This window comes from Triturus cristatus, chromosome 4_2 (genome assembly GCF_964204655.1).
Source record: "Triturus cristatus chromosome 4_2, aTriCri1.1, whole genome shotgun sequence".
Lineage (NCBI taxonomy): Eukaryota > Metazoa > Chordata > Amphibia > Caudata > Salamandridae > Triturus > Triturus cristatus.
In genome coordinates, this window is record NC_140586.1 from 421,524,296 (window position 1) to 421,537,348 (window position 13,053).

General features: G+C 40.9%; 1 protein-coding gene across 1 annotated transcript in view; it reads left to right on the forward strand.

The window, feature by feature from the left end:
• Nucleotides 1-516: 516 nt before the first annotated feature.
• The window catches only part of SLC30A7 (solute carrier family 30 member 7), a 225,300-nt gene continuing 212,763 nt past the window's right edge, over nt 517-13,053 (forward strand). The window contains exon 1 of the mRNA XM_085601904.1: nt 517-772. Within this exon, the coding sequence (XP_085458030.1) occupies nt 693-772 (80 nt within the window). The 5' untranslated portion in view covers nt 517-692. The remainder of the gene's footprint in view (nt 773-13,053) is intronic.

Consider the following 13,053-nt stretch of genomic DNA (forward strand, 5'->3'; position numbering starts at 1 on the left):
GACTGAGAGCTGTTTCTTAAGTGCAGTCTCATTACCAATGAAAAATTATTTTTTGAATATGGCCGAAGATGGAAAGGACTCGAGAAGCTAATGTACCGGCATTGAGATAGAAGAAGGGCTACCATGGCAGGTATGCTTGGTATGTCTTACCAGGCTGTGGATATGCTTAGCGTCCATTTTGCAATTAACATATTTTAAGGAAATGTCAGCTCTGATCAGTATTCAGAAATAATATACAGTTGATATAAGAACGTGCAGACCTACATTTAATGTGGCACATATCTAATACATAATACATTCTTCCTTATGTTATTATTATTCATTAACTAAACCGTTATAATGATGTAAGAAACGAACCATATCTTCCTACCTCTTGTTGAATTATGCATACTGATATCCCTGTCATTTTTACCCCAACTTTCTGAAGAATGACGGAAATGACTCCATCTAGGTCATGGTCACTTATTAACACGGAAATCCACTCGTGGTGCTTCCCTGTCTGTTGCCAAGTATTGTGTTTCGTCCTTTTTCTTTGTCGGCAGCACATACAGTGTCCCTGTCTGGGCAGAGTGTGACTGACTGTACAGCAGCTTCGAATATAGGAACCCTGACGGGAACAGAGTGGTGTGCTATAGAGGGCGCACTGCACAGGGGCAGAAGGGGAGCAAGCGGGACCTGAGCTCTCTGCTAAGATGTTACCTTTATCAATCAAGGACGACGAATACAAGCCTCCCAAGTTTAATCTGCTGCGGAAGTTGTCAGGATGGTTTAGGTAAGACGGGGCAGAGGATGACGAGATAGTGTAGAGGTAATGGAGACTCTCTGGAGACTGCACGGAGTATTGACGGAAAACTGGGAGCACTGGGTGGGTGGTAACACCTCGTGTTTTCACGTATATGGAACAGAGCATCAGCATTTGTGACTAGTGCCTCAGATCAAATTTTGCCGATTTTTTTTTTGCCTAAAGCAAGTTGGATGCTGGGTTTTTAAGCCTATACTTAAAATGGTAAAAGTAAAAAGCTACAAGTTCTAGAATGCAAAGTGACATACTATAACATGATACTTATGTCTCAAACTGGCACACTTGACATATGACTACTTGGCAGCTATGCATCTTTGCAGAGGTAATGGGTATATGACCCATAAGACAGAAATGGGGAAACCCCAGGACCACTAATGGAAACTATTCTGTAGGATCTACGTGATCCGGTTGGATGATGCCTTAAGGTAGAGGATAGTGGAAATGGACACATAATTGGGATTATTAGGAAGGTTAATTTAGGGAACTGTGTGAAATAGAATATGGGATTGGTGTGCTTTTGCTTGGCTAGGTCATCTAATTTAGATCAGTTTCAAACATCCAGAAAGGGAACAAATCTGGGTTTACAACAGAAATCTCTTGGACTGTCTGCACCCACCAGGGATTTAGCACCACATCTTGTGGTACAATTTGTTTTTGGTAATGCAGTGACCTCGAGTTTATGAATCTTAGATGCTGGTGCAAATCATCCCAGGAAAACTTTTCCCAAGCTGCTTTATGCCTAGCAAAGTCATTTAGACTATACAAGTGTTTTTAATTCACATCTTTTATTTATCAGTGACTCCTCCAAAGCTTTTATTGGATTTGTTTTTACATTTGCCATGTGTTGCCAACATTTTGCTGTTTCTTTTCTAGTTTGTTGAGGTATTCTCAGCTTTTGCTTGAAGACTTGGGTATAGTCCGTTTATTTGGGCGACCTCTCTAGAGGAGTTTTAGATTTTAATTATTAATGTATGTGGGAATCAGGGCCAGCAGGTTACCCAATGGCTTTACCGTTAATTAATGTGAAATAATCAAACTTTCATTTACTTGGAGCCTTAATGTATGTAATACCCAGGTGTATCAATATGAGTGGGCCAATAGCATCGTTCTAAGCCTATTAAGGGGAGAGACAAGAACGAAGCTAAAGCAGCATTAATAAACATCTAAACAAATCAGAAAATATAAGTATCTATGTACTATAATACATTTGGTCTTTTGACAGCTCACGCTCTCTTGTCTGAAGTTGTGTTATTAGACCATTACAACATCATTTCCTTTGCTACTTTTATGTATGTGACTACTTTCTTCCTCTTCTCTGTATCCTATCTCTCATTCTCCCTCACTCTTTCGAGATTTAATTAGGATATGTGGCTACAAGATTAGTAACTAATTCTCATAAGGATTTTTGTTGCCTTTTTTTGGGCCTGGCTTGACAGTGCATCTGCCTGCAGTCTTATTTTTTCCACTTCATAAATATATACAAATAATGGCCTTTGTTTCTTCTCAGAGGAGTGTTAGTCAATCACCTCATACAATTTGGTGTATCATTCTGCCTTCCAAGAAGTGCTTCCACTATTATTCATGAGGGACTTTTTTTAACATTTGATAAGTACATCCAATTATTACTTTGTATGTCACATTCAATTCTTCCACTTATATGCTCTGTACATAGAAAGTAGTCATTTCTTGACTCATTTATTACCCTAGTGTTGACAAAGCCAATAGTTCAGGCTTTAATTTGATTAACCGCATTTGTGTATGCAATGCAGGCAAACTGCATTTGTGAATGCCTGCATTTACATTTATTGTCATGTTCAACACACACCTTTTAACTTTGCCAACGCTTTTAAAAAATATATATTTTAACACAAAGAGCAAAATAATATAAACTGATGCATTGGTTCGTTGTGCCAGCATTCGTGTGAACACCTTGTACTTGGCCTTTTTCTTTCCAAATCATTGTTTTCTGGAAGGCTCAATCTCCCTGTATCACAAACAAATGGTAGTAAGTGATAAATAATTTCTGTATCACCAGGTCACGCCAACACCTGCCTTCTGGCATTTTCAGTTTTTTCTTTCTGTTTTATTATTTAGTGGAAGGCTCCTTTTGGCCGAAGGTAACATCATAAGTTCCTGGTACATCTGCCAGAGAGCTTGGTGTGTATTGCTGCTGACAGAACCAGGGAAGGCACTCATGGCTGTTTACAATCCACCAAACACCTTCTTTCCTCATCACAAAGGCCGAGGGATAGACCTTATGAATGTGGAACTTCACATATCCGTTTCCTTACTTTAAATTGGGAAAGCCAAATGGTCTCACTCACTTGAAAAAAGACTGAGAAATGAAATGGGCTTAAAAAAGTCTTTAATTCTTTGAGAAACACCATAATTTTTGTGGCTTATCTCTCCCACCCAAGTGAGTGATCACAGGAGGATCACGTAATTAACCTCTTACTATTGCTAGCATTCCCAATAAGGTGGACGGCCATCTTTAGAATCTTCTCGCAAGCTACATTGTTATCTTAGTACTAAATTCAGCCTACTAAGCCATTACTAACAACAAAGACATGGGTCTATTTTAGCCTGCTTCATACAGCGAAGATTCCAGTTAAATGCTTCAGGCCTGGTTACACTCTGCATGTATAGGATGCCAGCGTATTTTGGAAATTTCGGTGCCTTGAATAGGTAGAAGTTGAACACACTTGTGTAACATGCTAGTCAGTACCACCATTTTACACTCGCTTTCCATAAAACGTTCCAGTTTTCCAATTGTGATTCTCCAAATAATGATGGTGAAGGCCTTGTCAATTTCTCAGCATTTTACTCTTATTTGTATTTGTAAAGGGCGCATCTGCACCTCAGCAGGATCAGGAGAAAGAAGTTTCGACTGAGAGGCCAAATAGACCCCTAGATCAACTTTTATCACAAGTGTAATCCTTAACTATCATCCTGGGTCTTTGTCAGGCGCTAAGCTCAGTGCTATAAGGAACAAAGGTCCCTAAGCTGAGGGTATGATTAAAAAATACCCTGGGTGTACAACAATAATGCCCAGGAATTCTTCAATGAGTAGCTTAAAGAATTTTTATTGTAAATAAAATTGGGTTAATAGGAGTGTATACCCATACAGGGCGCAAGTAAACAGCTGTCACCTACACAAACAGGCAAGGGAAGGGGTATTTTTTGTGACAATTTATACAAAATCAAACATCACAACTCTCACAGAGACAACACTGCTGCACCCTAAGAACAATTTTACATAATCGCGCAGGTCAGAGTGACTTATTCGACGACCTTTAAATGCTTCAGACGTATGGGATCATCATCAGGACAAGACAATGTTTATCTGTATACTTAACTAAATGTGAAACCACGTACATTTAAATATAACCTCTAAGAGTAAATAGGAAGGGGGGAGGTGGAGGGAAGAGATTAAGGAGAAAAATGAATTGAATCATTTGGGTAAGTGAATTTTTGGTATCCTAGCCTTAACATCAATTCTAGTACATGTGAATCACCTAAGCATAACTTATCTGTTCCTGTGCAACCAAGCAAATTATTCCGTGATGATTCAGAGTGAGAACAAGGCTGGCTCTACCCCTTCTTTGACCCTGTCAGGGCCCTCCTAATGGGAGGAGTCCCCTTTCCCTCTCCCGCCCGTCCCCACGGGGAGGGCTCCAATGTTATCGCAGAAACTTGTGCAGGAGGCCCTGCTGCCCTTAGTATACCTACTGCGGGGCACCCCCTACACCCAGGTTTGTCACCCGCAAGGGCCAGTGCTAGGTTATGCCTAACTGCGCATGCACGGGTGGCTGCTAGGTAAAGGACCGTGTCAGCGACTGCCCAGAAACCCCCTGCGCCCTTGTCACCTCCTTCCGACCTGGAAGCAGCCCCCCCTTGTAAGGTCTGTGAAGGCCAATGTCAAATTTGGTAAAACAGGATGGCAATAAAGGAGCCTAAGTGTCCTACCAATCTTGACCTCACCCGCCAACATAAATATGTCAATTTACAAAAAGGAAGCAAGAAATGTCAGTCAAACAAAATAGTAATTACTGTTAACAGTAAACAACCAGAGAGAAAAAATCCTGTTTAAATTCAAAATCTAAACCATGACAAAACACAAAATAGAAATAACACGTAAAACATGCAGTAGACTGCGTGGTGCATCTCTGCAACGTGACTTGCCAGTAGTGTTAGAATGAGTGAGTCACAGGCAGGGCAACTATGGTCATGCATTGTACCAGTGTAGTCCATGAGTATAAAACTCATTATAGCACTCAAAGCTAATATAGTCTCTGGCCAGACCAAACTGCACATTAGAAGACACTTGCAATTAGAAGGTATCTAATTACTAGCAACCAAGAGAATATATCTAGTTACCCAATTCAACTTTCTAAACCACTGTGCATTCCTGCCAAGTATCCAAGTCTCCAGTCAAGGGGATACCCATAGATCTGAAAGGAGTCAAATTAATTGTAAGCAATGATCTGGTGTAAGCCAGTACGCTACTAAATAAGAGGGAAACACATTATTAGCATCTCTATCAACAGTGCATCAAGCCATGTGTCACAATGGGACAGTACCCGATCTCTACTCTCCACAATAACGGGCTTGCTAGAGCTGGTGTTATAACAAGCAACAAGTATCATCAGTGAACGGGACCTGGTTTTAAAATATGAAGGACAATACCGTATAATGAGTCCTACAAAATAGAGATGAACTTAGCTGCACCCAACCCACCTGATAAACTATTGAAATACCATGGTCGGTATCGAGCGTGAGGATGTCAAGATAAGGTAGAGGTGTCCCTGGCAGGTGAGAATATAGCTCAGCCGTACCTGAGGAGAGAGAAGTAAGCACAATATAGGACAATAGTAGTCGTAGAAGAACAAAGAAGAATGCTACATAAGGAAGTCCAACCTACCCAGCTGGAACGTGGTGTGCAGTGGCAAGCTGGCGAGTGCCGGAGCAAGCTGGCGATGAAATGGTTGATATAAAAAGCGCTTGCGTCTTCATGAAATTAATTTAGAAAGCAGACTTAAGTGATTCAGACTCCAAGTGAAACAAAAAAAGGCAGCAGCCATCTTAGAATGGTGGCAAGCCAAGACTGGTAAAGGTAATTACGAACATGAGTTGGACACCAATAGCAATAAAACAATATAAGGAATAGATGAAGAATGTTGCCATGATAGGTGAACCAAGACAAATTATGCATGATAGAAATCCTGGTGTATGATCATAAATTGGTGGTACATAACCCAAGTCAAGGTTCACAGACTTCAATTTTTTAAAACACATTACACAACATAATTGCTACAAGGACCCTGAATCATAGTATGCTGTAATGCAAAAGTCTCAGTAGTCTGTACTGGTCAGATGCCTGGAAAACATAAGGACATACAATTGTAGCACTTAGCATTGCAATTCAGAGAAGAGATCTCCTGCACATACGGAGAGAGAGGAAGAAATCTAGGTTGTCTATTAAATGCCTTTCTCATAAATAACATTCATGGGAGTGATTCATATAAGCATGGTGGTAAAACCAAGTGAAAGGTCGTAGTCTTCAGTTATTCAAACACATTATACATCATAATTGCTACATGGACCCTCTGCTCATAGTATGTTGTCAAGTTACCGCAAATAGGGGAATTATCGAGGTCTCAGTAGTCAGTACTTGTCAGGTGCCAGAAAAACATAACAACGTAAAATGTAGCACATAGCATTGCAATTCAGAGAAGAGATACTGAGGCTGTATTCCCGCTTGCCAGGGACCCTGCAACTTTATCTTGGCATCCTCATTCTCCATACCGACCATGGTATTTGAATAGGTTGTCAGCTATGTTGGGTGCAGTTGAGGTTAATTTCTAGATTCCTTTTTTGTATGACTAATTATACTGTATTGTCCTTCGTTTTTTAGAACCAGCAAACCGGGATTTGAGTTACTGCGGTCCCGTTCTCTGATGACACTCATTGCTTGATATAATACCGGCTCTAGCAAGCTCGTTATTGTGGAGGGTCACGATTGGGTCCTGTCCCATTCAGGCACATGCCTTGAAGCATTGTTAATATGTATGCTAATATTGTGTTTCCCCCTTATTTAGGAGCGTACTCGCTTACACCATATCATTGCTTACTATTAATTTGACTCCTTTCAGACCTATTGGTATCCCCTTGACTGGAGGCTTTGATACTTGGCGGGAACGGACTGTGGTTTAGCAAGTTGAATTGGGTAATTAGATTTATCCGTTCGTTGGAGTAATTAGATACTTTCTCGTGTGCATGTGTCTTCTAATGTGCAGTCTGGTCTGGCTAGAGCCCATATTAGCTTTGAGTGCTATAACTAGTTTTATACTCACAGACTACTGTGGTACAACGCATGATCATGGTTGCCGTGGAGGTCACTCACTTATTCTGGCCCTACTGGCAGATCACGTTGCAGAGACGCACCACGTAGTCTACCGCATGTTTTAACCATGACTGTATCACGGTTGCCCATCGAATTTTTGTTTGCACTTACCTAGGTAATTCAATTAATTGTTCTCCTTCCCCCTCTTCTGCCTACCCCCCGCCCCCCCTTTCTCTTACAGGTTATATTGGTATTTATGAGGTTTTCATTATGTATACAGGCAAACATTGTATTGTTCTGATGATGATTCCGTATATGTAGTGGATCGAATTGTCGTCGACTGAATCACTCTGACCCACGTGATTTTGTAAAATTATTCTTTGGGTTCAGTAGTGTTGTTTCTATGAGAATTGTGATGTTTGATTTTGTATAAATTGTCACAAGAAGATCCTTTCACGTGCCTGTTTGTGTAGGTGACACCTGTTTAGTTGCACCCTGTAAGGGTATACACTCCTTCAAACCCAATTTAATTGTTAATTTTATATACAATAAAAGTTATTTATCCTACTCATTGAAGAATCCCTGGGCATTATTGTTGTGCACCCAGAGTATTTTTTAATTATACCCTCGGCTTAGGGACTCTTGTTTCTTATATCTCTAAATCATCCTTGGTTATCCTTGTTTCTTCCTTGTGTATTTTTAAATACGTGCAAAGTCCAGGCAGGGGCAATTGGCCTGCGATAGGCTTTAACTAGGATTACAATTTTTTTGTTTAAAGGAACATCTGGAGTTGTAGAGTACTGCCCATATGAAAAAAAACTCATTTCCATCACCTAATTTAACACAATTGATATATATGTACATAATCACAAACTTGCACACGTATGTACTTTTTTTTTACCAATCGCTTGTTACCAGAACCTCATCATTAAATGGAACTGTTAGTAATAGATGTTGTTATTACCCAACTCAGTGATATCTAATTTATTAATCATTGAAGAACGAAAGATGAGTTGGCCGCAGCAAACAATTTCTGGCACTTTGAAGACGCCCTCAGATTTCCAGAGTTGGAAATTTAACCCACTGAGATATGAGGATTAGATCTTCTGGCCAAATCTATCAGCTGGCAACATAGCTCATTGTGTTAAGACACATTTTTCAGCGTTTTGCATGTATGCAGCTGGTTTCAGATTCCAACACTGCCACAGGAGCTCAGGTTGTTAGTGTGCCTCTTGCAGGTCAATGAATATAATCCACAGGTCACACTTCTAAAAACTCACACGAGTTCTTAGTAGCCAGGTTCTTGCATTTGTTTCAGAGCTCCAGTTGTAACTGGCAGCTCAGAATATCCGGTTACGTTATAATAGCTCAAAGGGTTTTGCACCTGCTTCAAAGTCTTGCATGAACGCCCACAGCATAAATTTGCATCTCTGTGCAGGACTAATACACGCAGTTGTTCTTCTGAGGGCGACAGGCTGCTTTCAATTGAGTTGGGTGATAATTGACATATTAAGAAGCAACAAATATTTTGAGTGCTGTGTGTATGGTCATAATTAGCTAATTAGTCACTTATATCTCTAGTGTATTGTACGTTCAAGAAACGTAAACTTTTCCTCGATTACCAGGTAGACAGGATGCAGCACATTGTTGGCAAATGTATCTATTTCTTGTTGATTAATGCACACTTTATTAAGTTGTATGTGTGTGAACCATAGTTTGTCTTTTCAGGCAGCTTTTCTTTTAAGCTCTTAATGGTTTGTGAATTAAAGCAGAAGGAATCTGAGAGGTGTGGCACTCCCTGTGAACCCTCACACCTAAACTTACAGACCACTACGCAAAATAAGACTGACCAGGGGTGTTAATTGCTTGCATCCAGTAATCCATTACAGATGTTATATGGGCAGCTCTCCTTTGTTCACTTCAGAATACATTATGTTTGGTGTGCAGGGGTATATGCAGAGCTTAAAGTGGGCCGGGGTCACTATTGGACCCCTCATTCATGTCCCTAAACATACTGACAAATAACACTGATTGATTGAAGAACAATTAATGTAAAAAAATGACGGTAATTCATTTCAGCGATCTAGTTCCTGTTTACATTTCCCATGTTTTAATGAATCTTGCTCCAATGTACCTGTGAGATGGCACGTTATGGGGATCACAGAAATGTAGTTTACTTGTTTAAGTTATGCTCTTAATGATTTAGGCTACGCCCCCTTTATAATCTGCAATCCCCTACACATTTTGCATCCCACTTAAAGCCCTGGTATACATGCCTTCTTCTGCATCCCCTGTTATGGTTCATACCCTTCACCTACATTTACTGTACCATCACACTATAGAACGGGTTTTGGTATTGCCATTTTACCAGTTAAGCGCTGCATAAAATGCTGTGTTGTTTTCCCCGAAAACTAGCCTAATTAATTATGCATGAAGATTCTCAGAATCACAGCAGGATTACCATATTCTGCATAATAACTATGTATAAGGGTCATCCCTTCCGTCATCCTCGGCCGACATGACACAGCAAGGTAGAATCCCCTGAGGGTACCTTTTGGGTATATATACACCATATCTTTGCAAAGGCAGGCAGAGGAGAAAGACTTCCATGCTGACACGCTGTGGCGAGATACTGAGGTTCCTGCATGCAGACACTCCAGCGCGCAGTGGTCTGACACCCCTCGCGGGGTGGCCATCTCGAGACCAAGACGAGGTCCCACAGTCTCTCACTTCAGGTTATGGGGTTGGCTTCAGCGTAGGGGGATTCTTGGTCCTACACCTACATACATGCTAGGCACACTTAGATACATCTAGATAGGGTTGCATTGTAGGAGTACGTATTACTATTGTCATGTATTTATATGATTGCATGTATCCATTGTTTTAGCACTATGGTAGAAATCTACCATCCATTTATTCTGTTGGTGCTTAATATCGTTAATATCTGTTTCTGTTTTATGGTTGTTTCAGCACAGCTATTTTACACTAGAATGAACTGGTTCAATAAATGCTTAATTAAAATGTCCCCACCATTTATTTTGTGTATCTCTCTGAGACAAAGTGAGAACGAGTGACTGAGCGAAAAGTACTGCACTGTTTCCATGATCCCTGATGGGACAGAGTTGTCATGTTAAATAGTTGCCAGAACTATTCTCTCCTTCGTAAGAGGAGTTTACAGTGGTACTGTGAGCTAGCTAGAAATACAGGTGAACATACCCGGTGGGGGTATCTGGACACCAATCACACAGTGTATGTGGTCTAAACATGCAGATCCTATATAGGTTTATAGGAACTAAACAACACCCCCTTTTCCGAGTTAAACGTTGTGATGGTTGCGCTGTATACCAAGTCCACATTGGGCTCTGTCCAGCAGGCTCATTGGCTCTTGTTGACAATGAGCTGGTCGGGAGAGTCCCTGTAGCCCCTACAGCCTCGTTAGCCTTCATTTGCAGCTGGTGGGGAGCATTTTGCTCGGGGAGAACAGTAGGAGAAATTCAGGCCCATGACTGACCTGTGGCTTGTGCCCATGGAGCATTGCATGATTGCCTGGGGACTGATTCAGCAGTGGTGGTGGTTTAATTGTTTGTTACTTAAGTTCCTTTTTCTCCTCGCATGGGCTAAGTTTCATCACTTAAAATATCTGCTGTTGTCTGCTGCTGGTCATTTATTTATTTATTTTAGCAATTTTTTTTAGCGCGAACAAGACCCTTGCAGGTATCAGAGCGCTTTACAGTACAGAGAATCAACAACAAAAAACAAAAACATATAGGTGACGTATAGTAGGTTAATACAATAAAGATGAGCATAGCGAATAGCATGTATTAACATGGGAATATCAGAGAGTCAAGTGAATTTGGATAGAAGAATAGATTTCACTTCTTTTTTGAAAAACGCTGCGGATGGATTAAGTCTCGTTTCATGTGGCAAGGCATTCCAAATCCTGGGAGCCATTCCTGAGAAGGAGCGGTAGTAAGTTTTCTTCTTGGAGAACAGTTGTGGTTTAAGTAGAAGATTGCTGGAGCTCCTAGTGGATCTGTTACCACCCGAAAGTACCAATTTCTCCGCTAGGTATCTCGGTGTTTTGTGATGCAAGGCCTTATGCGTCATACAAGCGATTTTCAGTTGAATTCTGGCCTCAAAAGGAAGCCAGTTGAGGGCACGAAGGTCAGGGGAGATGTGGCTGTTTCTTTTGGAGCCTGTGATGAGCCTAGCAGCTGTATTGAGTGTGGCTCTTAAAGGAGCGGTCGTTGATCTGGGTAGTCCGCAGAGAGCAATGCTTCCGTAATCCACTTTGGGAATTACTAGAGATTGAACTGCCTGTTTAAAGTCGCTGGCCGGTATGAAGGGTTTCAGTTTTCTCAAGGTGTTAATCTGGAAATTAGCTCCTTTGGTTGCAGCGCTGATGTGCTTCTGCATATTTAATTTATTGTCCAAGGTTATTCCCAGTGATTTAGCTGAGTCAATGATGATAGGTTGACCATCGAATGCTGTAAATGATGATAGGTTGACCATCGAATGCTGTAATGTGCTTCATCCATTCAAGGATGTTGGCCGTTTGGTTGGGAGGGGCGATTAGTAGAAATTCAGTTTTTAGACTGTTTAGTTTTAGATGATTTTCTGCCAGCCAGATCTGTGTTTTAAGGAGTGTTGAATTAAGGGACTTGATGTCATCAAGTGAGTGGACCTTAATGTAGAGTTGAGTGTCGTCGGCATAAATGTGATATTGGATGTTAGATGAATTGAGTAGCTCAGTGAGATGTTCCATAAACATATTGAAGAGTGTCGGGGAGAGGGATGAACCCTGGTGTACTCCCAGAGTGACCGGAGAGGGGTTGGAGAGCGATTGGTTAATCTTGAATCTTTGTGTTCTGTTTTGGAGGAAGGACGTGAACCAGTTTAACACAGTACCAGATAGTCCCATCCTGTGTTTCAGCAGGTCTAGAAGATTGTCATGTTTGACTGTGTCGAAGGCTGAGGATAAGTCAAGCAGGACTAGCAGGCATCCCTTGTTTTGATCCAAGATTTGCAGCGCGTCATCAATTATGTGGGTATTTAAAAGTGAATATCAGGAGTATGGAGTGTGTTCAAAGATTTCCTCGACTTATTAACATTAAGGCTCATTGAGCAAGAATTTCTAAACTCCTGTGCTGCATCATAAATGGAAATGGGCCATTCCCTTCTGGTAAGGTTCTCTGCCTTCCCTCTAATCCATGTGTTTTAGTTTTGGGCAATTTGCCTTATCGCAGGTAATGCTTTACATTGTAGGTGCGCAATGTTGTGTGTTTCAGTGCATGAGAACTGTCTGTAATTTATGTCCCTGTGGCATGCCCGTGTCACACGCTTCATTGCTGATGACCTCTCACATGCATTTATTTCACTTTTAGGCATTCCCTCCCCTTGTCATGTGCTTGGTGTTTAATCTGCCATCTTGTCTTGCATTTTAAAGCTATTATACCAGTGTACACAGTGCTTGTCAACGCCCCTCTCGTATGTCCCTAGCCTTTGGCATAGCTGCTGGTGACCATCCTTCGATTGTTTTGGTTCTTGTTAGACGGACCGCCTTTTTTTGTTATCTTGATACATTGTAACGTCAACGTTTAGTTTCCCAGGATGATATTATCTTGCACTATTTGTTACTTGTGTGCCAGTCACCTCAATTGCAACATTCAAATGTTTGTATAATTTATTAACACCGGTGCATTTGCAGACGTCTTCAACACTCTGACTGTTTATTCAAGCTGTAGCTGTACAAATAAAGTAAGGTAATTTTAAACTCTGTTTGCACTAACCATTAATATAATTATCGTTTATCATTTGTTTGCATAGTTTGAAAAATCTATGCAATATACTAAAACCAATAAAATATCGACAGTTCTTATGGACCTATTGTTTCTTAGACTACTGCTCA